Source organism: Drosophila guanche, unplaced genomic scaffold (genome assembly GCF_900245975.1).
Source record: "Drosophila guanche unplaced genomic scaffold, DGUA_6, whole genome shotgun sequence".
NCBI lineage: Eukaryota > Metazoa > Arthropoda > Insecta > Diptera > Drosophilidae > Drosophila > Drosophila guanche.
This window is the reverse complement of record NW_022995753.1, coordinates 229279-255727: the sequence shown is the minus strand read 5'-3', so window position 1 is coordinate 255727 and position 26449 is coordinate 229279. Positions and strand designations below refer to the sequence as shown.

General features: G+C 44.8%; 3 protein-coding genes across 4 annotated transcripts; 1 reads left to right on the top strand and 2 right to left on the bottom strand.

Moving 5' to 3' along the window:
- Positions 1-12470: 12470 nt before the first annotated feature.
- Positions 12471-15138, bottom strand: LOC117588668 (polycystic kidney disease 2-like 2 protein). The gene is made up of 8 exons (XM_034280111.1): positions 14772-15138; positions 13947-14676; positions 13658-13889; positions 13376-13603; positions 13073-13315; positions 12759-13000; positions 12644-12697; positions 12471-12579 (listed from the first exon to the last, which is right to left on the bottom strand). The coding sequence occupies exons 1-8, from the start codon at positions 15136-15138 to the stop codon at positions 12471-12473; spliced, it is 2205 nt and encodes a 734-aa protein (XP_034136002.1).
- Positions 15139-15807: 669 nt separating this feature from the next.
- On the bottom strand, positions 15808-16616 carry LOC117588799 (S-phase kinase-associated protein 1). Its single transcript, XM_034280313.1, has 2 exons — positions 16539-16616; positions 15808-16319 (listed from the first exon to the last, which is right to left on the bottom strand). Exon 2 carries the CDS (start codon positions 16300-16302, stop codon positions 15814-15816), a length of 489 nt encoding a protein of 162 aa, XP_034136204.1. The 5' UTR covers positions 16303-16319; positions 16539-16616; the 3' UTR covers positions 15808-15813.
- Positions 16617-16971: 355 nt separating this feature from the next.
- LOC117588798 (histone-lysine N-methyltransferase Suv4-20) lies at positions 16972-26425 on the top strand. Of its 2 annotated transcripts, XM_034280312.1 has the most exons (4): positions 16973-17828; positions 19932-20677; positions 20757-22566; positions 25296-26425. In XM_034280312.1, exons 2-4 carry the CDS (start codon positions 19943-19945, stop codon positions 25520-25522), a joined length of 2772 nt encoding a protein of 923 aa, XP_034136203.1. In that variant the 5' UTR covers positions 16973-17828; positions 19932-19942; the 3' UTR covers positions 25523-26425. The 2 variants fall into 2 exon arrangements, with proteins under 2 accessions (XP_034136202.1, XP_034136203.1); XM_034280311.1 differs by lacking the exon at positions 25296-26425 and having other exon boundaries at positions 16972-17828; positions 20757-24541.
- The last annotated feature ends 24 nt before the right edge of the window (positions 26426-26449 follow it).

The window sequence follows — 26449 nt, the reverse complement described above, 5'->3', positions numbered from 1 at the left end:
TCCTCGACTCGGTTCGGTTCGGCATCTCCCCTGTAGCTCTGCAGGATGACTGCACTCGTGGCCGGACCTCGTTTATATCCTGATGCGGGAAACTCTGCTGGCGGCTCTCAGAGGGATTCGAAAATGAATTGGGTAGGTGTGTCGCCAGCAGCCGCTAACGGCAATTAATTGTTTGCCAAAGTGTCTTCACACTTAGTGCAAAAGTGGGCCGTAGAACTCGTAGAACAAAAAAAAAAGTAGAGGCCTCTTTTTGAGCATCTACATGGAGATTGAAAGGTGCAAAAGGCGATTTGTTTTCCTCGGCGAGTGTTGCCAATGATTTGTAGCTATGCTTTGGTTGAAGTAAACTTTCATATTAATCAAAGATGAATCTGCACTCGTCAGAATACGTATCACTTTGCACTTTGGTCTTAGGCCTTGTGGAGTGGAGCACATTACAATGCTTCGAATTTTAGATGTACAACCAAACTCTAGAGAATTCCAACACCGAGTTGAGGCGCCTTAACGCACTTTTCTAATTTTTGTTTTGGCAAAAGATATATTTAATTTATTAGCAATCAGTTGTAGTTCCTTTTTCGTTGTATTAAACGTTGCCTACTTTTATGGGCCAGATCGCGTTCCCGCTGAAATTTCTTAAGCTGAAGTGCATTTTGGTCAGGTTCTGTTTAGTATGGAAGTTAATTACAAACCATTTACTCGCTCGGTGGCGAAGGAGAAAATTGATGATTTGTGCTGCATATGCTGGGAGACAAACATGAGCCCCATCACTGTGGCTTGTGGACACTCGTTTTGCAGCATTTGCGTCTCGAAGTTTATGGTGTCGACCAATTATCAAATGGTTCGCCCGTGCCCCCTCTGTCGCAAGAATTTGGGACTTGAAGGAATCCTCTGGAAGTCTGAGAGATTCATGTATCTAATACATTCTGTATCCCAGCGAAAAATGAAAGAACATTTACTTACGTTTGCTTTGTAAGGCTCTACTTTTAGTAGCTTCCATTGACCAAAAGGTCTCTCTCTCTCTCTCTCTCTCTCTGTGTATCGAGCGAGCGACGAGTGGGCATACAGATTTGCGCTACGTGCTCTGCGTTTTCTAGATATTTCATTGCTAGACAAGTGATTGACTTAATGCTAATTCGCGACTCAATTGTTTCAAGTTTTTGGCCAGCCAAGAGGCAAACACACACAGCCACACACAAAAGCAGCTACCCAACTGTCCAGAATGTCCGGCAGTCCGCGCGGCACCGATAATCAGCAGCCGGGGTCTGGGGACTTGTGGAAAGTACAATACTGTCGCCTCGTTGCGCTGTAATCCACTCAAGGCGCTTGGCTACTTAAGAACAGCGACTACGACGACTCCCTTTGGCTGTCCCGTCTCTACAGAAAGTGGCAACAACAATTGACGAAATTGTTTTCGTGACTTAAATTTTTGCGTGCTGCTGCCTGGGCCTGGGCCTGGGACTGGTCTTGGGCTTGGACTTGGACTTGGGACGTGTTTGGAAAGCATATGATGTGATTTGCCATCAAATTGAGTTGTCTTGTCAGGCAGGCAGCAACTGCGACTGTCTCTCCAACTGCGTCTCCGTTTCCGTCTCCATCTTCGGCTCTGTGTATCCATGCAGCATGGTTATATGAGAGTTTGTACACTGGTTTGGGGTGCCGAAATGCAATTAAATTTGGAAAAATATCAACAGCCAAGATGGAATAATAGTTTATAATAGCAAAAGTGTGGATCTCGAGCAGTGGCAAGCGCCTTTATGATGGCAGGCAACATGGCAAAAGTGCCTGCCTGGGTTGTCTTTAAATAAATACTCTCAAGTGGCTCGCTCAGCTGCAAGGGATGAGCAAGAGGATACCCCAAGGGTGTGAGGTATTCCAACTTGTGTCTCTGTGTGTGTGTGTGTATTTTGGTTGGCAAAGTGAGATGGAAGATGGGAGATGTGAGCTGTGAGATGTGAGATGAAAGTTTGCATGAGGCTAAACTGAAATAGAACTCCGGACGAGACTGGCTGAGAGATGGCTGCTAATGCAGGGTGCCAAAAGTCCTGTGCAAATTGTGTGCGTGGCCCCAAGTTAAGATCCTTTTGGTCGCAGCACAACCAGAACTACCAGTACAGTGCGTTGCATAAATGTAAGGGCAGCAGGACGGCAGGGAGAGATATTGCATCCACCTGTAAGAGTTGAAAGAGCTTTTAGAATACAAAAATAAATAAAGACAGATCTCTAACCCATTCAAACCTTTGTCAGCCTTCTGCCACCGTAGCGCACCTTCCACTGTGAACGTGTAGACATTTCGTACAGCAACTAAATTACGCAATGTTAATATTTGTTATGTAAATATGCAGCCGTGTGTGGATGGACGACGAAGGAAGGAACGAACGAAGGATGGATGGATGAAGCCACCAGCAAAGTGCAACATCAACGCCTACGGTTTGTTCTGTTTATTTATTATATCAACACACACAAAAGGCCTACTGCCTGCCATTCAAATATGCATAGATAGTTATGCACATGTTCATATTCCAGAGTTGGTATTGTATCAAATTTTGTGGATGGAATGCGATGTGCAATGTGCTATTCAAATAAACCGAAGACCGAAAAACCCCTGGAAGTGGGGTTTCGTAATAGCAACAAAACAAATGACGCCAATCGCTTCACTCGATTCTGTGTCTGTCTCCCATCGCTGGAGGCGGCAGTATGCTAGAGAAAATACTCTACTGGAGCACAGAGAGCGTAAACTCTGTCCTGGAGCCAAGAGAACTGCATGACACACATCTAAGTCGCAGTAGAACGCGAACTTCCGAAGGCATAGGCCAACTGCAAATAAATAAAGCGGAAATTAAATGAGAAATGTAAGCCTTAAAATGTATTATTTTTTTTTTGTATTTCTTCAAGCGAGGCCAACAAGGGTTTGGCTTTTGCCTTATTTCCTCATAACTCATTACTAATTACTATACCTTTCAGTGCCTGGAATTTTCCAATTTCCCAAAGCCATTTTTTATGCCACTGAATGACGCTGAAAAGACGCTTCTTACGCGTCACAACTTTTATACCCGGTACTCAGTACTACATCTGTCCCTTAGCGGGTTTTTGTCTTTGACTTTTAAATTGTTTCTTCATCTGTCATCGAAATCAACAACACTTCTCATGTGCGCTTGGTTTTTTAATTGGTCTGAGATTTGACGAAGTTTGTTTTGTGATTTCTTATATTATTATTATTTCCGTTTTAAATATCGTAAATGCAACAAAGTTGCAATTGGAATTTAATACGAATACGAATTTATTTAAGGTCGCACTTTTCTGATACACTTTATATTTATGAAACTGTAGAATGTTGTTTGTTTTAAGCATTACATCTTTTGAATAAGTAACAGAATCAAGACACTTCGATTGTACTCAGCGGCCCTTCCAATTCTCCCTATGAGGGAGGGCACTTTAAATTTACGACTCAGATTTACCACTGCAACTTCACCAGTGGCGGCCACATATGCCTGGACTGTAGATAAAGTTCTCCTATCGATCATGTAGCTGCAAGCAAATACCAATCCTGACGACCCCATGGCTAGCGTAGCTGCCAACATGTACAAGAGGGACCGCCAGAGAGTGTACCTCACTCTACGCCATGCCATTAGTTCTAATTTGATAGGCATGCACATAATGCACAGTAACACCTCCCAGAATACTCACATTCATACCCATATTCATACAAATATCAGAATTCTTATGACAATTTCCTGAAGATCTTCAACAAAAACTACATCGTGTGCTCCACGTAAGCATTCTCCATCATCCTCTTCTCAAGATTTTTACATATAAACCAGAAAGTGGTTAACAAAATATATAAGAAATCTGTGGCCTCTTTCAAAAGGAATGTTGTCTGATTGCATTAGTGGTCTCCAAAATGTTTAAAAGCTACGTGTGAGACGCTTCTTACGCGTCACAACTTTTATACCCGGTACCCAGTAAGAAATCTGTACGTTATTTACTCTTCGAGTACCGGGTATAAAAACGGTACTGAGAACCGTGTTGAGTGGTTTAGTTGTCGCCCATATACTGTAATAACAGCTAGGCTATTTCCCTTGAACTACACAAATTTTTCATAAAATGAATACAAAACAGAGTATTATAATCTTGGATTGAAATCAGCTGTCAAAGAATAAATAATGTTGATTTTTAATCGAAAACGAATCCCTGCATTCCCTACGGAATGGCGTTTTTCTTTTATCTTCAAAATTGTAGCTTTTGTAGGTTTTCGCCCTTTTGCGGGGGCGGAAGGGGCGGGCTCCAGCTCTTATAGTCTCTGAGAACTAGCCGACAAACAAGACGGACAGACGGACGGACATGGCTCTATCGACTCGGCTATTGATGCTGATCAAGAATATATATCCCTTATGGGGTCGGAAACGTTTCCTTCTGTGCGTTACATACAACCGTTCTTCGCACAAATACAATATACCCGATTTACTCTTCGAGTACCAGGTATAAAAAAGAGTTCAATTAATATGACAGAAACCCATAAAACAAACTTTTTGATTTCTAAACAAATTATTTTGCGTTTCCTTCTTTAGGCTTTTGCGTTGTTGTTGTTGTTGTTGTTGAAGGTGTTGGGTTCATTTGCTAGACTTGATTGACATTCGTCAAGTGAAAAGAGGAAAGGGATTAAATTATGGAGTGGCAATGCAGAGTTGGAGAAAGTCCTGCAGGAGGAATAATCTTAAATGGAAATGAGTATACATTTCACATGTCTGTAGTTTAACTCACTCTCTTCTCTGGTTGATTTTGTTTGTTGGCCAAGTTTTACTAATTACTAAAACGATTAATAAGTAAAAGCATCAACGCCTTGTAGCTTATAATCGTCACAGAATAAACACACAGAGAGCAACAAAAACCAGTTGAAATTGGGTAAAATCTAAATAGAAAACCACAAAATGATATAATGTCCCATGTAGAACCCACACACAAAAAGCAGACAGACGGGCAGGGATAGGAACAGGGAACAGGGGACAGGAAGAAGCTTTAAAACAATTAATTATAAATTTATAGAGGCTGCAGGGAGCAAGGAAATGGGGAGCGAAGAGATGGGTCACAAGTGTGTGTGGAGGGGGAAACAAATGCAGACATTTAAATAGCTCGACAAACAAAAGCCAGTCAGCATATCACACACACACACACAAACACATACATATGTATGTGTGTGTGTGTAATACTTATACAAGTTCCAGAGGGACGAAGGACCATCGACATAGACACTGAGTGGGGCAAAAAGCAAAAAAGGAGTGAAAATGGATTTCCATTTAAGGCGGCATGTTGAGCACATTGTTTTTATTAAGTGTCGCATGATATGTGCGATAAATGCGAGTATATACATATACACAGTATATGTGTTTGTGTGTGTGTTTGTGTCTGTTGAGCGCCATTCACATAAACACTTCAAGTGGCAACATGACGTGCAACTAATCCATTGCCCAAAATATATGTTACAAGTGGGCAAAAGCGGGTCTAGAGAGCGGCTTCAAGCAGGACAAACAGACATTTGTACGTACACACGGACAGACGAACGGACAGACAGACGGACAGTTGGGCTGACAGACACAATGGAGTCAAAAATGAATGTTTGCCGACTTCGACTTCGCGAATTCATCCTTGAAGTAAAGAAAAGAGCAGTGAAAAAAGGCCATTCAGACTTAAAACAAATGCTAGCAGACTCCTTGAGAAGATCTTAGAAAAATCGTATCCAAAATATTGTCCAAAGTCGAAAAAAGTCGATAAAAAAAGTTACATAAAGCGTAAGTTCTACTTCAAATAATTTCCATATTGTGTGAATAGTGCTTGAATTTATCCTGCCAATGACCACTGTGCAAGAACATCATAAAACAGCTGCCGACCCAGGCACAAAAATGATGACAACTGCGAGCAGGATGGTAATGATGATGATGATGATGATGATGCCCTGACCCGAAGGGCATGGCTAGGCAAAGGCAGTCCCTTCCTCTCTCCTATAATGCACGCTAAATACATAGTTTGAAAATAGTTTTGAACCCTTTCATCAAGCAATCCCCAGTCTACTAGTCCAACAGCCTCGTGGCTCTGTCCTCTGCCCTCTCTAACCTCCTTCAACTCCAAGCCAGCTCCGGCTTGGCCGCAAACAAACAAAAACCCCATGGGAACTCCACTCGTGGTTCGGCGGGCTCCCCAGCGACTGCCGGAATGGATCCACTGTAGAAAAGTGGTAAAGCAGAAGTGACACTGCCAGCGAGCATTGGCTGTCATTTTCCGTTTTTTTATACCCGGTACTCGAAGAGTAAATCGGGTATATTGTATTTGTGCGAATAACGGTTGTATGTAAAGCACAGAAGGAAAGGTTTCCGACCCCATAAGGGATATATGTATTCTTGATCAGCATCAATAGCCGAGTCGATAAAGCCATGTCTGTCTGTCCGTCCGTCCGTCTGTCCGTCTTGTTTAGAGCCTGGATCGCAGAGACTATAAATGCTAGAGTCACCAAATTTGGCATCCAGACTTCTGTATGCTCACACTGTGTATGCACACACACAAGTGTTATTAAAAAATGAGCCCCGCCCCCTCCCGCCCATCTACCATCAATGACCATATCTATCAGAACACCAAATTGGGATCCGATTGGATCATTATTCTAGCCACAATGAAGAAATTGCAGTGGCTAAACCCACCCTGTCCCGCAGCTTTTGTTCTTTTTACATTCTCTCATTCTCACTCTGCTTCGCGCAGACACGTCTCTGCCTCTGCCGCGTCTTTGCCCTGACTCTGCAGTGTGTGGCTCTAGGGGAGGGTGGCGAGCTAAAGGAGTAGTGAGGCGTGAGTAGTGTTGTAGATTTAGATGACAGATGAAGAAAAAATGTAAAATTTGACAAATAACCGCTAAGGTGCAGATTTAGTACTGAGTACAAAAGTTGTAACGCGTAATACGCGTCTCACACGTCCCTTCTCGTCCATCTTTTTGTTTTGTTTTTTTGTTTGTTAGTTTTTCGAAGCCCCGTCATAAGGGCTTCCCCCATCGTTTTGTTTGTACGGTTTATGCTGTCATACGACCTTTTTTTGTTCACATTTTTGTCGAGTTACATTTTGTCACTCTCCTTAGCATCGTTTCATCAGCATTTGCGTGTGGCAGAAGCGGACTGCACTGCTTTCAACTGATAAATGAAAGACGAAGTCGAATAGCTTCGTTGCTGTCCTATCCTTCCCTTACTGCCTCATAACCACATCCACAGACCCAATCCCTGTCCCTGACTGTCTGTGTCTGTCGAAATGAATGTTGCAACTAAATGAATAAATGGAAATTAGTGCCAAAAAGGCAACGATGCGCATACAATGAACCTCCGGAAGGGCGGGCCAGTGCCAAATGTTGGTTTGGTGTCCCTCTGTCCCTCTGTCCCTCTGTCACTCACCCACACACTCGCACTGGTTTTGGAATCAGTAAATGCATTTTTCATAGATGTGTTCATAGATCCCTGTGCCTACCTACGTTGATTTCAAGCCGCTCATTTTGTCGAGAGTTTCTCACATCTTCAGTGGGTTTAAGGATTTTCCGATTTAATCTGCAAATAAATTATTGAAATTTATGAATTATTACAATTATTTCGATTTCCGTAAATACTTAAATAAAACACTCAAAAGAAATAGAACCTTTGCTACAAATTAATAGCTGTTGCATAAATAATTATAAATAGCAAATATAAACACAACTTGAATTTATTTAAGTCAATCTCAAAGATATTTTAGCTATCCATTATGGCAAAAAGAAGCTTCTCCTATGGGCTTCTCCTGTTGCTGATGTTTGAGGTTTCCGCTTTGATTCTCTGTATTTGATTTTCTCTCTTAAAGAGCGATAAATAGATCCCTAGGCCTCTTGGGTTAGCCTAATTATGAATAGAATTGATCAGCAGTTTCAGTTTCGGCTTTAAATTGAAATTGATTAACTGGCTGGACATTAATGCAGCTCGCTGAACTTATTGGATTGAGGGCCTTAATCAATAAGTGTTCCTTCTTGACATTGATTTGGGGCTGCGGCATATGGAAAAAATGTTTGTAATTTCAGTTTAATTTGCACTTTTGCCCACTTTGCCTACACTCATTTAAAGCCAGCGTCTGCTTACAAAATCACCAGCATCCTCATCCCCACCACGAACAGGAGCTGGGGCACGAATATTATCGTATAATTCAGGGCAAAACTGAGAGAAAGGGTAGCGCAGCGCATTGAAGCGAACGCATATCTATCATTAATATCGCTGCAGTCAGCTGCTGTTGTGCTAAAAAAAAAAAAAAAAAAGAGCCAGCAGCAAAAAATAAGGCGCATTACGGTCAGATTTGTGTCCGAAGCTGGGAGCACTCTACCAGAGTAGAGTAAAATTTACCTTTTGCTATTATACAATGCAAAGAGAAGACTCCTCCTATCCGATTGGTGTCCGGGTATCAGGGCCTCGCACTGGAGGTGAAGAAAACCGCGTAGAGTCCTGTAATTTGGTTCAAAATTAGCTGAAGCTTAGTTAAATATATAGATAAATCATATAACCATAAATATAATCATTTAAGTTTAACAATTTGCAAGTTGCTTGGAGTTATAGCAACTGAAAGTGCGACTCTTTGATGCAGCATTCAAGCAGCTGTAGTTCCGCGACTCCTTTGCATGGATAGGGTATCCAAAATGGCACACACACACACACACACACATCCATTGGTAGCCATGAATGCTAACACACACACAAACACTCACACACACAGAGGAGCGAATAACCAGGGATCGCTGGCATTGTGTGGCCCTGAGGTTTGCTGTGGCTGCAGGAGCTGGAGCTGGAGCTGCAGCAGTAGCAGTAACTGACTGCTGAACTACTGCCAACTGCAATTAATCATTTTTCTATCATTTTCAGATTTTTTACACACACACACATACCCAGACCCCACACACACCCACCCAAACACACATGCGGTGCATGCTGCATATGCATGAGCCTCGGGTAAGTTATGATTTTTCCACGATGCTGTTCTCCGATTTCTTCCCGCTCCTTTTTTTGTTACCTACTTTCGCTCCACCTCTTGCTCTTGCTTCATTTTTTGGGCGAAAGTTCGGTGCAGCTTGCGGCAAGCTAAGGAACTTAAATGAATGCAATGCAACATGGCAAAAATCACACGATAATTGAGGCACGGCACCTAATGCGTGTGCCATCCAGACAACAGCAGCAGGAAGCAGGAAGAAAGAGTAGAAATTAAATGGATTATTTGCGATTAGTTTTAGTGCAAGAATACTTACATTTGGATTTAAATATATTTTATTGAAAATAGAAATAGAAAATGCATTTCCATAAGAGTGAAACTTGGTAATAATCAAGCCAGTATTTATAGTCTTAGCTCTGTGACTCCCTCCATAGATGTCTTCTTTGTAGCTACATAGGTTGTCCGTTGATGTCAGACAGTCCCTTCATCAGCCCTAATTCTGCGATTTTCTGTAAGTAAAAGATAATTATTAAAACTAGATTTTATCTTTACCGCAGAAGGCAACAATTGCTACATAAAAGTTTCTACGTATGAAACGCACTGTACTGCATAGGTATGTATATCTGATGCAGATGGATAGATCTGCACTGGGCCTACTCGTACATACTCGTACACACATATTTAGAGGCACATGTCTGTCTGCCTTTAACCGCCGTAAATTGCAGCGTCGTCGCCGGCCTAAACGATTTCTAATGGCGAAACACAGCGGGCGCCAACAAACGCCTCCATTTCAGCATTTCAGCATTTCAGCATGGTCCATGCTACCATTCCACATGTGCACATGCTGAACGTTCATCTATCTCCCACATACATACGAGATATGTGCACACAAGCAGCAACATCTTTGCAGGCATACATCTCCATGGACATATGTACATAGATTAGGTCAATTTGCTGGTAACTTTTGATGATGCCCCAGCACATTTACATCCTTTGGCCAAGGCGAGAGCCAAAGGCAGAAACTTTTCGTTGATGGTCCAGGCCAGCCAGCCTGGTCGGTCACTCATTGATGCGGATACATCCGGGATGGGCGTGTGTGGTGTGGTGTATGGTGTGGTGTGTGGATCCAGACGGGGCAGGCATATTGCAGCATCAAGTATAAGCTGCTAACAAGTCAACAAGACCAACAACCAGAAGCTGTAGCAAAGGCAGTGGCAGTGGCAGTGGCATCGGCAGCAGCCAGAACACTGGCAGTCCAATCCAGTCGTGGCTCAGTCAGGCATTCCCATGGGACATTTGGTCAGCTTGGTCAGGTTAAGTGTTTTATGAACTTGTTTCAATGAAGTCATACAAAGTGCGTGGGTATGTCTCTCTGCGTGTGCGTATGCAGGTGCCATGTGGCATATGGCATATGGCATTTGGCATGTGGTGACCGGCAAGGAGGCAACCAAGTCCTGACATCGCCATTCCCATAGCCATCGCATCGTCTGTTGCCATTGAAGCTTTTAATTTGATTTTCGTTCAAGTGTCGTTTTCTGTGGTTCTCCAGTGTCTGTCTCCCCTCTCTGGCCCTTACTTCCTTCCAGTGTGTCCAGTGTGTGTGTGTGTGTCCAGTGTGTGTTTCCGCACTAACTTGAGCCCTTTCTGCCACTGCCTCTACTTTTCTCTACTTCTTTTGGCTTTCTGTTACGGTTTCTACTTTTGGTGCCGTTCCTGTTCGGTTTCTCCTAATGAGGCGGCATTCGTTTGTCTCCAAAATGCTCTAATTAAAGCCAGTTTGGGGCAAAAGTAAATCGAGAACTTTGCCTTTACAACTCAGTTGCTTGTAAAATGCACATTCAAATGCAACTTTTGACATATTATGGCTGGATTTGGGCATTAAGTAACTTTACTGCACTCCGCCATGGACTGATTTTAATTGGAGAGATTTAAAGCAAGGGCTATCCTATCGGTACTATATATTAAGCCACGCTTAGTGGCCCCTCAGTGCCATCCATACCACAGTTTATATACGGTGAAAGTTGAACAACTTCCAGAGACGAGCAGACTTCCAAGCAGTGAGGTCAGAGCTAAGGCTAAGGGCAACAAATAAACAACATAATTAATTTACAGATCAAAAATTGATCTTAAAATATGTCCACTTACCACAGGAACCACTATAAGTCATGGACCACTCAATGAGTGGCTGAAGTCGCCGACAATTGGATCTGTCAGCCATAAAGCCATACTTCTGCAGCAAGCCGCACATCGATGAGCGCGTGGCGGCGCATACCGCAGAGAAGTTCCATTGCAATGCGACTATACATACATCAAATATGTGAAATTACACAATTGCAACAGGTAAATAACACAACATACAATTATTTTAAAGCAAATTTTAAAGCGTTCCCTGTCCGAGTGTTTTTTTGGTGTCGCCAAGTTGGCGGTTGCCATAATGGTCGTCTACATCATATAGGACGCCTGGGATAAGTGGAACACCACACTGGTGATAAGGGGCATTGATACTAAGCTGAGGAACATCACAACGCAGGCATTTCCCGACGCAGTAATTCTCAATTTAAGCCTGGCCTTGGTCGGCAGGGTTGCAGCCCTGGCAGCAGATGCTGTGCCGTCGCTGGGCGGAGGTTCAGCCGGTCAGCGAGGATCGGGACACTTGGAAAGAGTTCATAATAAATGTATTCTTTTAATTAACTGTGTGCTTTAGAGTTGTTTCAAATTTCCAACGGTCCCTGGCCTGTTGCGCGCGCGGATATCGCAGCCATGCGAACAGATGGTCATCGGTTGTTGCTTTGGCGTTGACGACTAAAAATGTGCGAGAGTGTTCCATCCAATTGTCGCCAATGAGGGTCTGTGCGGTGCATTTAATAAGCTGCATGCATGCTCAATTTATAATTGACAATTATTATAGCATAGCATTCACTCAATTCACTCGAAATAAAAGCACTTTACAATTTACTCGCCCGTTTATTGTTCAACTTGTTTGCGAGCAGGCCCTGGTCCGCCATGACGCTCCTATCGATAGCTGCTTATCGATGAGGCGTACTTTTGCTGTATTCCATTAATAAATTACAAGCTATTAGTTATAAATTGCTAATATTAGCACTAAGTTATGAATACAATTAAAATAAGTAACTGAAACAGCAGCGCTTAAATTGAGCGCTTGATTTGTTTTTAACCCCAGTGCAACACTGTTGGGCAGACATATCGATGAGGCGCGTCAATTTGTATCTGTGTGTAATTGATTAATAACAAACTTTAATTTATACCAAGGGCAATAAAAAGTACAAATATTGATCGATTTCAATTATCTTTACAATAAGCTCAGGCTGACAAGAATATATTTTTTAGTTTTCTTCTTGCGCGATAAATGCTCAAAGCCCTGGTCGATAATGACCTAGCGCGCGAGTATTTGAAAATTGGCTAGTTTCACTGAAATTAGATGAGTCCGAGTTAAGCTGTGTTCTATTTTATTTTATTGTCTGTGCACTACATTTGTTAATTGTTATTTAGATCTTCCTGGCGCCGCGCTCTCTCTCAAAGCGTTGCAGAATGTTATCCACGTTGGCCACCAGCTGTTCGAGAACTTCTTCAATCAAACTCACGCGATTGTTGACACTAAGGGGAGAGGAAAAGGTCATAAATGTAACACCAAAACCAATCCATAATCTTGGGCGCCCACCGATACAATTGCCTGTTGTTAACATCGTGTGGAATCTCTTCGAAGTACCGTGCCCTGAAATAGATTTCCAGCTAAAGATATTATTTACTCAACAAGTGGTTGCTAGTGGGCGTACTCCTCTTTGGTCATGTTCTTCCTTAGCACTTTGGGGTCCGTCAACTCAACGGCGTCAGCAACTTTGTGAACGCTTTTCGGTCGAGGTGGCGGCAGAAGACGACGTTTGCGTCCACAGTGGGTTACCCAGTAGAAGGCAGCGGACAGTTTCTTATAGACATACGAGGCCAATTGGCTGCGTCCTTGGGTGATTTCATTCTTCACCGCATTATAAGTTTGCATAATGATGGCCAAGAACATGTTCTTTGTGGCAACAAAGAAACAAAAGACAAACAATTAAACCGAATGAAATGGAAATGAATATCTGAAACTCACCAACAGAATGAAGAAGACGAGCACAATGTAGGTGAGAAAGTAGATGGGGCCGAGCACTCGATTGGATTGCTGAATGAGATTATACTGAAAGTCACCGAGTATCATGCGAATCATGGTCAGGACAGCGGTAACAAAATTATGAAAATCGGGATGCTCAGCGCCGAAGAGCAGCAGACCCAACTGGGCATAGGCCAAGAAAACAATGCCAAACAAAATGCTGAAACCAATTAAATCTTTGGAGCACTAAAAGGAGCAGAGGAAACAAATCAAAGTTGTAAATAAATTGGGAATAATCTCACTTACCCTTCTCAGTGTCGTTGTAAACTGAATGAGTGTCTTGTTGAAGCTAATAAATTTGAATATTTTAATCCAAACGAGAAATGCCAGCACAGCCATCATGTCCACATAGACCAAGTTCGATAAGCACAGATAGTCGATGCTCTGATAACTCTCTTCAGCGCGTGCCTTGGATAAAATTGATTTCATTCGAAATGTGTGCCAAATGTTGTACACCAAAGCGATGTAACTTAGCTGCAGGAATGATAAATCAAATCGAATGGCAGAAACAACTTAAAATGCAATTACCACCAGCACAACATTGTCGAGAATGTTTAGTAAGGATTTGTAGTACTTTTTAAAGCCCGATTTGTACATTTCGTTGATCTCATAGATGGTGTAGTAGAACACCATTATGTACCAGAATATGTAGACCACGGTCATGGATAGACTGAGGTCCGTGAAGAATGAATATTCTTTGACTGTCTGCAGATGCGCCTGCGGTATGACACCACCCGTGGGCGGAATTTCAGCAATTAATCTGTGCGGAAAAAAGGAAACTTTAAACTTTATCGGGAAGGAGTAACCCCCTCCATACTTGACGCTCTGAAAAATGTCTTTGTTGTCGCTAAACAGATTGAACTCCAGCAAGCAGAGCCGCGAGCCGCGATCCAACCAGTTGATAGTCTTCAGTTTATTTATGATCTGCAAATTCTCCTGCTTATCGTAGGTCAGATCCACAGTATACCCGCCCGAGCGATAGTAGGCCAATAAAGTCATAATTGGAGTGGCGCCTAAATCTCCCATCGTGTGATATCGCGACTCCTTGTGCCACTCGCTGTTCTCTTCGGCCTCCACGGAATACGCGGGATAGCAAATGTTGAAGTTCTGCGTAAAGCCAGTGTCCACGTGGCAAGTGTCCTTGCTGACGCGTATCTGCCGCAGTCGTGGTGGGCCCAGCAACAGATTCTCCTGCAGAAACATTCGACCCTGCAGGGTGGTAAAATAAGAGCTGTTCACAGCCCACGGGGGAGCAGCTCGGGCAGCGGGCTCTCTTTTCCTCCCAGAGTATTCCTTCTCCCTGGACTTCCCTGACTTCGATTCTCTTTTAGCTTTGCTCTCCGATTCGTATTTTAGGTTATCGGTCATATCTCCGTGTAAAGTGTTCACAAAGTTGTATATCAAGTAGTCCCACCAATCTGGCACGGTGAGCATTTTCTCAAAGGATACTGTCACGGATGGCACCACCGTTAGGTTGCGTGTAACAAATAATTTCTTAATCGTATCGTTAAAGTAGAACATGTGAGAGTGACGCACGGACAACGTAACTGCACGAAAAGTAACGGCTTTAGATGCAGCTCGCAGCATTAGCGAGTGTGCGAACCAATTCGGAAATTGCATTTCGGTTCAAGTCCAAACTCACCCAGAGATGTGAGAAAAAGGAAAATGATGAAAATTCCAAACTCCACGAGAGCTTCGCGCACCTCCTCGTCGGTTGTATAGAGAATTCGCGATGACTTCACTTTTACATGTTGTGGAATTGGGGTCTCGCGTCCAACTTCATTAATGGGTGTTCCCCTTTTTTGACTTGCGCCAATTTCCACCTTCTTTCGTCGGAATAAACGACGTTTCTGGCGGTTTGCTGCTTCTGGTACCTTTATTCGGACAGGAGTCGCAGCTGCTGGGGCGCCGGGTGCATGCTTGGGCAACTTCATCGTGGCTAGTGCCGGAATTTCATGTGCCGCCCTTGGTGACGGGCCGGGTTGTTCATCCTCTGCATCCGAGCACATTTTCCTTTATAAATGTTTATATTTATTTGGGAAAAATGTCTTGAAATGAAAGTTTAGAAACAGCTTGCTGTGTCTCGCATGTACCCATGTACAGTCCCATGATTACAAAAGTAGAGCAGTTATATTACAAAACGAATTTCGCTGCTGTAATCGCAGCAGAAAACAAATTTCAACGGAGTCACAGAATTCCGAAAGAATTAATTTGTGTTATTATGTTCACCAACCAAATTCGGAATAAGGTTGAAAACTCGGATACAACAGCGTCACCACTTTTATAGCGGAACTCAGTCAGAAAATGCATACATTTTACACTTACATTTTTCATTATTTGCTACATCTGTTTTAGCTCACTCTCCTCCGTCAGAGGGAGACACAGCTGGCAGATGCCCCGCAGTAGGAGGTGGGAGATTGCCGCTCAAAATGAATTCCTTGTTGCTGGCTATAAATTTTGATTCGATCTGCTATCTAATATGAAACACAAAACGGATGAGTTTTTGAATGGTTGATTGATTTATTGATTGATTATATTTGGCATAGGCCACATCAATTTTGCACACTTTATTTTGTGTATGACAAAGTAATAACTGAATTAATTAGAATTAATAAATTTATTTGTCATCATCCGGCAAGCTGAGGGCGGCTTGATGGGACGCCGCTTCCCTGGTATCTCTCTTCTCACTTCTCCTCGCACCACTCGTTCTCCTTGCGCACCTGCTCTTCCTCGGCGGGAGTGAAATCCTTTTTGATGTTGAAAGTCTTACGGATCTCCTCTGGAGTTTTGCCCTTGATCATGTTTGCGACGGTCTTGCAGGTCAGTTCGAGCAAGCCCTTGATATCCAGGTAGTTTGCGGCCAATATCAACTCGAAAAGTGTGCCCTGGTCGACCTTAAGGAAGTCGGCGTCCCACGAGATTATGTCGTCGGTGCGCTTCTCCTTGCTCTCGTCATCTTCAGTCGGCTGGGGATCGTCCTTATGGTAGTGGGCCCACGTCAGTACCTTGCGCAAAATTGTGGAATTCACATTTGGCAGTGGAACAATGGCATTTTCATCATCTTCCATTCCGCAGTCCTCCAGCATTGTCTTGATAGTGCCTGAGCACTTCGCGATTTGGATGTCGGTGTCGAAAATTTCCTCATCCGAAGACTGCAGTTTAATACTCGGCATTTTGAGTTTGGTTTTTTCTGGAAAAGAAATATGAGATTTATAAAAATAGGGGAAAACGCAAGACACAATTTCTAGAAAAACGCGCACACGCAAACACACATACATATGCAGGCACGCGTCAATGGAATGATGATGAGTATTTCAGTAGAAATACAAAAACATTCATATACGAATACGCCTGTGTGTGCGCGCTTATTTCTCCCTGTGCATCTCCCTTTAATTGGTTAAACACTCACCGTTACGTACTGTTTAAGTTTAATATGCAACACAAGTTTTGTGAAAAGATAAATTTGTTGTTTGTAAAGTTTACAAATTGTGAAGCAACTTATTGATAAAGAATTTCGTTTGACCCTCAGAAATATACCGAACTAAGCCGTAAATATACCGAAAATCTTAAAACATTTCCTTGAATTTGATGTTCTATATAATATTACCAGTGTTCATTCAGCAAACAACTCTTTTCTGAGTTCCAAATTTTTAGTAGCATTTGTACCTGGTCAATGCGGACTTATCGTCTGCGACCAACCAATTTCGCTGTAGCGATTGAATTAAAAAAAAAATAATATTACCAGCAGTTAGGATTCTCAGCGGCAAAACTATTATTTTGGGAGTATTTCGGTATATTTCTGAGGGTCAGGACGTTTCTTTTTTTCGATAAATCCGAGGTCACACTGGCCCTATCTTGGGTGTCGAAAAAAAATACGGTATCGGAAAATTATAACGCGGAAAAGAATCTCCGTCAGAGACCGAACCCATTTTGTAAATTGAATTAACTAAATGCATCTCCTGGAACGGACCATGTTCACCTGCGCGCTACGAAAATGATACTTCGATATCGGTGAACGCGTTACAAGAAATAAAAGTTAATGAGGCAAAAGCAGAGTGGTAGAAAAAAGGCATACATACATACGCACGCTCGTCGACGTCGTCGTTGCGAAGGAATATATGTATCTGCATATGTATGTGCGTGTGTATGCGTCGCGTACACATAAGTGTGGTGGCTGCAGCTTCTAGCAGTGAGTCGGAGCCTGTCTCCAATCGCATTGGAGGAGGGGGAGCAGAACTGGCTGGCGAAGCGGAAGGAAAGATTGATCGAGCGGCTGGAAGTGGAAGTGGGAGTGGGTGGGAGCGAGCGATAGAGGTATGGACGGCGGCGATTGAATGTTTTCGGGCTTAAAGACGTGAAAATGATTTGGCATAGCAGAGCAGCCACCAACAGCGACGCCGAAGGCTCCATCGTATTCGTAAGGGCCAGAGACCCTACCAACGGCTTCTATTCCAGCCCACTGTGATATTTTTCGGATGCAAACCCAGACGAAAATCCAGCAACAACCGAAAACAAGCCTGTACGTGCTCTGTCCAAGTGTGTGTGCATGTCTCTGCCGACGACGCAACAAAAAAAAAAAAAAACACATTGGAAGGTAGCAGCAGAACGGCAGACAAAGCATCAGGCACGGCCCCGAAGACAAAGAGAGGAGAGAAGCGAAGCATCAGCCAGTAGCGCCTTTGTGAATAATTCATTTAAGGTAATGTTTACAAAAACCGAAAAATCAAGAGAAAAGAATTATAAACATTTTGTATGTATATGTTTGCTTGTTTGTAGTGTGTGCGATTATACGTGTGTATTTCGTTCCTGTGTAATAGGCGCCGCCATTTTTCGTTCCCATGTAACAAGCAAGCTCTGCAAATGTTCGCCTAGGGTTATCAAGGCATTTATAAATGTTTCTCTCGACAAGCTCTCGTGGCTTTTGAGCAGTGCCAATCCAGCTAAAGTATCGATGTTGCTCACAGTTTGTTAGCAGAGCAATTATTGCAATTATCACTCCACTAATCGTCGTATTATACTAAACATCAAGATCAGTCTAAATGTATTGAAAGGCACAGACAGAATGAGATAGCGCGCTATATTAATTTGTTCTACTGCCCGTCTCCTAAGTGCTATGAGTCCCTATTTTCCGGCACCCTCAATTGATAATTCCCAGCACCAACTAATTATTGCAAAGTATTAATCTATCGTTTCTCGCTCACACTGTATGGCATAAATTATAGATGGTATTACTGCCTTAACTTAAAGTGTAGTGGATATGAGCATAACAAGTGAAGATCAAAGCCAAATAAAGCTGTCACAAACAAATATCTGCTGTTTGGCAACCCTTTTTTCACACTCACCTATTCTCACTGCGCATATGCTGCTCTCTTTTCGCTCTTGCTTGCTCGCAAATCGCAAACACAACAGGAACGAACAATACATACACCACATACATGCTTGTGCATATGTTTGTGTAAAACAGCTGGAGAACCGCAATTTGCAATCGAGCCCTTGCTCAAGCAACAAATTTGATTCCTATTTTTCCGTCCCAAGTAATTTCTAAGAAAATGGGCATAAACGAGCAGCCACCAACTGATACAGCTTTATTATCGTAACACAGCTTCTAACATACAATTATTTTTAATTGTAAATACCAAATAGTCGCACATGCATATCGATAATCAAATTAGTTGCAATAATGGTTTACGCTTTTGTGTCGGTTCTGTAATTATATATTAAAAAAAAAAACGGATTTGTTAAATTTTAGAATATATGTACTTATTTTGTCTGGCTGGTCGCCACGGCTTTTTGTTGCACAGATGCTTCCCAAGTCAATTGATTTTTCGCACGTGTTTGTGCGTGTGCGGTTTGTCTGGAGAGGACGCGTGGGAGAGAGACGGTAACAAGAGAGCGCCGTCTGTCGTCGACCCCATGTAACACCTAAAACTACATATGTACATACACCGTGCACTCTCTCTTTCTCTCCCCCTATAACCCTGCCGATTCAAACGAAGCCGTAAAAAATATCTAAACCACATTTGATTTGTAAATAATTTCAATTGCTGAACCATAAATCAGCTGTTTCCATGCAACTCCATCCCTGTGGCTAAATTTCAAAGCCGATACGTACATACCGACATACGTTTTAGCGATTTTAAACACTATCGGTTTTTCCTCTGTGGAGAGAGACACTTGTAATGGATTCACTTTTAGTGGTGAAGGTAAAAGAAACCAACAATTAACGAGAAGGGACGTGTGAGACGCTTCTTACGCGTCACAACTTTTATACCCGGCACTCAGTACTACTTCTGCACCTTAGCGGTGTTTTGTCAAATACAGCATACAGCAGTCCGGAGCCAAAATTTGGTGGCTTTAGCTCTTATAGTATCTGAGAACTAGCCGAAAAACAAGACGGATGGACGGACAGACGGTCCGGTTCTCCGATTTACTCTTCGAGTACCGGGTATAAAAAGCATGTTCATCTATGTACATATTATCTGTCGTTAGACATGCTAGTCTAGACGTGTATATAGTTTAATGTATGTATATATAATATTTGAACATAATACCGTTGATAAATATCCCGGAATTTTATTGCCATCTCGTTTCGTTCTGTGGAAATGAATATGAAGAGTAGAGTAGGGCAGCTGCACAAGGTTGCCGCACGGAAGGAAAAGAGAAAAAAACAGTTGGTAATTTGAATCTGAAAACAGCTGTTGGGCGGTGTGAAATTACGAATTTGAAACGATTGATTATGTCGTCGACTACTAGCTGCAATATTTAATGAGAAAGTGTTTATTTTTTGTTTTTCCTTTTCCAGACTCTTGCAGAATGGTCGTCGGCTCGAATCACACGCGTCGTGGCGAAACTGGCAGTAGATTTACAAACAGCAGCTCCAACAGTAACGGGAACAGCACCGCCAGCAGCACAAGTGGCGGCACCACCTCCACCACCAGCTCAACGTCTTCAGTAGCTAGCAGCGAGGGGACGGCAGCGGCGGCGGCTCTTTTGTCGTCAATGTCCCAAAAAAGCCAAAATGCCGCCCATGCACCACCCACAACAGCGAACATCCACCATCAGCTGCCGCAACCGACGATAGCAACGCAGACGACGACGAACCACCATCAGCCCCATCATCCCCATTACCAGCAGTCGCAGGCACACAACCACCAACACCAGCAGCATCAATCCTCAAACGGAATCGGTGGAGGCGGTGGAGCAGGAACAGGCGCTGGTGGCGGTGGAGGAAGTACCCTCAATGGCTGTAATGGCAGCGCCGTCAGTCGGTTGTCACAATCCACTGGGATGTCGCCGCGTGAACTCTCGGAGAATGACGATCTGGCAACATCGCTTATACTGGATCCACATCTTGGCTTCCAAACCCACAAGATGAACATACGCTTCCGCCCCCTCAAGGTTGACACGCAGCATCTGAAGGCGATCGTAGATGATTTCATCCATGGTCAGAACTATGACGTGGCCATACAGCGCATCTACGATGGCCCTTGGATACCGCGACCACTGAAAAACAAGAACAAAATCGCCACCAAGCGTTTGCATGACCACGTAAGATGACCTTCCATGCCCACATTCCATCCATCCTGATGTCTGACCCACAAACTGATTTCAATCTTTCTCTTTGCAGATTGTACGATATTTGCGAGTGTTTGACAAGGACAGTGGGTTCGCCATTGAGGCTTGCTACCGGTACTCCCTGGAGGAGCAGCGCGGCGCCAAGATCAGTTCAACGAAGCGCTGGTCCAAGAACGAAAAGATCGAGTGCCTGGTTGGCTGCATTGCCGAGCTGACCGAGACCGAGGAGGCAGCCCTCTTACACTCAGGCAAAAATGATTTCTCTGTGATGTATAGCTGCAGAAAGAACTGCGCCCAACTCTGGCTGGGACCGGCGGCTTATATCAATCACGATTGTCGGGCCAACTGCAAATTCCTAGCCACCGGGCGCGACACAGCCTGCGTGAAGGTGTTGCGCGACATTGAGGTGGGCGAGGAGATTACTTGCTTCTACGGCGAGGACTTCTTTGGGGACAGCAACCGGTACTGCGAGTGCGAGACGTGCGAGAGACGTGGAACGGGTGCATTTGCCGGCAAGCACAACAGACATTTGGATGATGCCACTGGCCTGGTGCTGGGTCTCACCTCCGGCCTGGGTCTGACCAGTGGCGGTGCTGGCAACGGAGGCGGCTACCGCCTCCGCGAAACCGACAATCGCATCAATCGCATTAAGAGCCGCGCTAACTCAACCAACAGCACTTCGAATAGCAACAGCAACACGAACGATTCCACCGGCACCAACGACAGCAGCAGCACCAGCGCCAGCATTGCCAGCAATGGAGTAGCCCCAATGGCAGTGCCCACATCCCAGCAGCCATCACAGGCGGCGGTCGGTCGTGGGTCGGGCAAAGATACGGGATCTGTGCCGCCACCGGGATCTACAGCAGCAGCAGCAGCCGCCGCCGTATCCCTGATGGAGAAAAAGCTGCCGAACTTGGTTGTTTCGCCCCTGACCATGAAGGAGCTGCGTCAGAAGGGTATGACCAAGTACGATGCAGAAATGATTATGGCCAATGCTGCCTACCAGCAGCAGCATAATCATCATCAGCATCACCAGCACTTTTTGCATCATCACCACCACGGACAGCATGCCAGCACCGGGGCCGAGGCCACGGCCGCTGTTCAGCAGCTGGCGATGCAGAAGCCTGGCGTGGTACCCGTGACATGCACTGGAGAAGGAGCTGGCGCTGGAGTAGGAGTAGGACAAGGCGCTTGCGCCGCTGGTGGAACCATTTCCTCCACATCCAGTACGGAATTGAATGGTCGACCAAATACCCTGCGCAAGTCCATTCGTGTTAACAGCACTAGCAGCAGCATCTCTACAGCCTCCACGGATGAGGTGGTGGCAGCCAGTGGACCGTCGATGCCCCTACCATTGCCACTGACAATACCAATGTCGGCCAAGTCCGCTGTGGTGCTGGTGACAAGGTGCAAGCCGGCCATGGCCATTGCGGCGCTGCATCAGCGACAACAGAGGCAGCTGCGGCGCAGCGAGCGGCAAACAAATCGTGGTGGTCAGAAGGATAAATCACTGGGGAAATATATCACAGACAGCGAGAGCAGCGATACCGATCATCAGCGCGGTGAGCGTCAGCGGGTGAAAGCGCGCGGAGTCGATGAGCATCAGCAGCCCACAAAAGTGTTTGCTATGGACGGTGAGCAGCAGCAGCAACAGCAGGAGAAGCGCGTGACTCGGAATAGTGCAGGGAGAGCTGCTGCAGCAGCAGCAGCAGCGGCAGCATCATCATCGGCACCGGCAACAACAGGAGGACTAGGAAGATTAGTCACTGCCCATAATAGTAGTAACATAACAGCAGCGACAGCAACACCCACAGCCACAAGTAGCAGCAGCAGCAGCAACAAAACAACAACGATTACAAATTGTAATAATCATAATAGTAATGATAGCAGTAGAATTAATATTAATTCTAATCTTAGAGGTAGACATAGTGTTAAATCAAAGAAGCCAGCACCAAGTGAGGCCTCATCCATACCCACATCCACGTCCTCAGTTGAAGCACAGTCCCTACACCAGTCCCAGCAGCAGAATCAGCAGCAGCAGCAGAAGGCAACGCGTCGCAGTCGCAGCAGCAGTCCTGCCTATAAGAAAAATCTTTTGGACACCTTTAACCAAGCGATTGCTTCGTCCCATCTTACAACGGATGAGAATCCATCTAAGCAGAAGCGTAGTCGTCGTGCCGCTGCACTGGTTGCAGCTCAGCACATCCATTGCGATGCAACGGGAATGGGATTCGGAGCAAAAGCACCACCAACACCTGCAGCCAGCAGTCAGCGCAAAAGACATCAACTAGCAAGTGAAGGAACAGCAGCAGCAACTGCAGCAGTAGGTGTAGCCAGCGAGAAAGCATCCAACATCCTGTCCAGCAGCAGTGTGGAGCCCCTACTGAAGACACCCGAGCGTCGGCTGAAGCTCACGCTGCGAATGAAGCGATCTCCCATACTGGATGAAGTCATTGAGCTGGGCACCAGCTTCAGCGATGAGCGGCATCAGGCCCGGCACAATGGAGCTATGGGCGGCGGTCGTACTGCAGGCGGGAATGGAGCTAGCTCAGGATCGGGAGGAGCGAGTGGCAGTGCGAATATGACCGGATCAGAGGGGATTGGCGTTGAGTATGAGATTCTACGCATGGAAGGCATTTCGGAGCATGGGAACGATGATGATGACGACGACGATGAGGACGATGACGATGACGATGAAGAGGAGGAGGACGCTGACGCTGAAGCTGAAGCTGATGCTGAAGATCAGCAGCCCGAACAGGTTGAAGTGCAGCAACAGCAGGCTGCACCGCTCGTGGCAGCACCACCCAGTACCAGTCACTACGAGCCGCTCTCAAAGAAGCAGAGGAAGAAGCAGCGAGGCTGCAGCAGCCAGCGGCGATCACCGGATCCCAGCTCGTGCAGCAGCACCGTCTACGTGACGCCGCAGAAGAAGCGACTTCGCTTAATTTTCGGCAACGAGTCGCACACCATTGACATTCCACCAACGGGCGAGGGAGCAGCAGGAGCTAGAGCAGAAGCCAGCGGAGTGGATGACCTGCACAGCAGCAGCGGCGGCGGAGTGAGTGCAAGTGACGATTCGTTGAATGCCTCGTACGCCAGCAGCGGCAGCAGCATGACGGTCAATACCTCCTCCCAAACGACGACTAGTGGCAACAGCAGCGACGATGGGCCATCTTTCTCCGCGTCCTCTGGTGCGGGCAATGTGCAAACGGAGGGCATGGACTCGACCACGCTGGTGGCACCAGCACAGACACCACAGTCGCCAACTTCCTCGACCAGCGGCCCCTTCTATTCGGCCTGCACCTCCACCACCAGCACCCACTACTTCCCCAGTAGCAAGCGACGTGGCGGAACAGGATCTGCGCCCGGCGAGGAGGCAGCATCGTACATCAATTACTATCAGAGTGGTGGCTCGGCGATGCTTGGCAAGTACGGGGCCACGAAGCAGATGACTTCCAGCCCCGGCCAGGGGCAGGCTATTGTGAGCAGCAGCAGCGGCGGAAGTGGGGGAGGAGGAGCAGTTCTTGGATTCCTGCCACAATCGTTGACCATTCCCAAGCACACTTTCGGCACCTGCGCCCTGCTGCCCCCCACTAGCTTTGCCAGTCTCCAGCAACCGACGCAGCCGCCGGCAACGCTGCTGCCGCCAAATCATCAGCAGCAGCAGGCGAAGACCAGTGTGGCCACATCAACGTCCGCCTCCTGCTCGCCGCCTGTGCACAACCATCATCATCATCAAAGCCAGCAGCACCAGAATCCACATCATAACCACCATATCCAGCAATAACGAACGACTGATCTCCAAGTAACTTGACTAAGGTCCGCTGACATTGCCCACAACCGAAGGCACGGCCAGAAAAGGAGAAGAATGAAGATAAAGAGAAGAAGGAGGAGGAGGAGTAATGAGAATTTGTGTATGCGCTGCTTGCGTCGTCGTTGCCTCTGCTGCTGATCTGCCGTTAACCATTAAAACCGATTCCCAATCCCCCAAACAGTCGCACATCAGTTTTAGCCATTATTAGCCTTAGCGGAGATCCATAACCCGTTATCCATTACTTCAAAGTAACCCACCCTGGTGTCCATGCATTTTTACCCCACGCCCCGCCCCACCGCATTAGCATCTCATATTCAGTTCTAACCTCATTTTTTGTATAGGACCAACCCATGCCCCGTTGCATTAGTTCTGGTCCTGGTGCCAGGTTCTGGTTGCGGCGCTCTGTGCCAGGTGCCTGGTGCCTGTCCTGGATGCAAACGAGAATCAATTGAACAAAAGAACTCGAGAAATTGCAAAAAATTTCGATTTTAGAGACACACAGAGACGAAAAAGAAAATAAGAAGTACAAACGAAAATCAAGTGGAAATATTTGATTATAACTTACTTTTTTTTGCTTTCTTCTATTTCTCGTTCTCTCTTTATCTCTCCCACTCTCTCTCTATCTATCTCTCTCTCCCTCTCTGTGTCTTCCTCAAACCCGTGGATCCCCCTTCCCCCGTGTTGCCCTGTTTGGTTACGTGTGCGTGCCCGTGCATGCGTTTGTGTTGTGTGTTGTGCGTGTGTCTGTGCTTTTCTTTTTTCCTTTTGCCTTTGCAGATGAAAGTTTAAAGCATAAAAGTAGGAGAAAAGATGCCGAAAAAATCATGCAGCAGCAGAATAACGACAGCAACAACAACAACTACAACAGCAACAGTGTCGGCAGCAGCAGCAGCTCCATCATCAGCCCCAACTGTAAAAGGAGCAACAGCAGCAGCAACGGCAACAATTTAATCGTTAAAAAATTGAGAATCGAACTGAATCGCATACAAATCATGTACAGTTGAGCCAGTGGATGTCGCGGGGCAAAGGTGACAGGAGACTTGCTCAACCTCAACCTCAGCAGTGGAGCAGCAAGCAGCAGAAATCAGAGGAGCTTCTCGCTCTACGGGTAACATTTTACAAATACAAAGGGGACAAGAAAAAGGAGGAGGGAGGATGTGACGCAGGAAGCCAGCCGCAAAAACATACAAACCAGAAAACAAAACAATATTCTAAATGCAATGCACACACGACACAACGCAATTAGCAGCGGTACATACGCCTTACAACTAACGTTAAATTTATGAAAAATTATATATACAATAGCGTATGTATATATAACAGATATATATATATTCAAGATATATGTAAAAGCATTGCAAAAATACATACATACATAAATAGTACGTTACGTTACGTTACGTGTGTGTATGTATTGTACATCTCCATGTGTAGTTGTTAGAGAGAGTCCCACAAAAGCCAATCCAACAATAACAGCAACAATAGCGCAGCATCAGCCACTGAAACAGCAAATAGCAATATTAAACAAACAAAAAAACTGAATTGAATAATTTATATATACAATACATTATACTTACTAGACGCGATAATTAAATATACATAAAGCGAGAACTTAGCGTACCAGAATTTCACACACAAAAAACAAAACAAGCAAAAACGAAAACAAATCAACAAATTAAAATGTATATAAATAACAGATTTAAAAATATATATAAAAAAGTATCAAAATCGAACCGAACAAGACAAGAACCGAGAAATTACCTTTCCGAAATAATAATGCAAAAAATACAAAATAAAACTCTGGAAAATCGAAGCGAGAAAAAGTGGGCAAATAATAGTTCGTTCCACTGGCAACTGGAAGGCCAAGCCCCCTCACTCCTATTATTTGAACCATGTTACCCGCATAATCACTTTTTGTAATCATATTTTTT

Coding starts and splice junctions, on each gene's coding strand:
- LOC117588798 (XM_034280311.1), top strand. CDS start 19,943: ATGGTCGTCGGCTCGAATCACACGCGTCGTGGCGAAACTGGCAGTAGA. Junction 20,678..20,756: donor CCAAGCGTTTGCATGACCAC/GTAAGATGACCT, acceptor TTCTCTTTGCAG/ATTGTACGATATTTGCGAGT.
- LOC117588799 (XM_034280313.1), bottom strand. CDS start 16,302: ATGCCGAGTATTAAACTGCAGTCTTCGGATGAGGAAATTTTCGACACC.
- LOC117588668 (XM_034280111.1), bottom strand. CDS start 15,138: ATGTGCTCGGATGCAGAGGATGAACAACCCGGCCCGTCACCAAGGGCG. Junction 14,677..14,771: donor CCTTTTTCTCACATCTCTGG/GTGAGTTTGGAC, acceptor CTTTTCGTGCAG/TTACGTTGTCCGTGCGTCAC. Junction 12,580..12,643: donor AACAACAGGCAATTGTATCG/GTGGGCGCCCAA, acceptor CTCTCCCCTTAG/TGTCAACAATCGCGTGAGTT.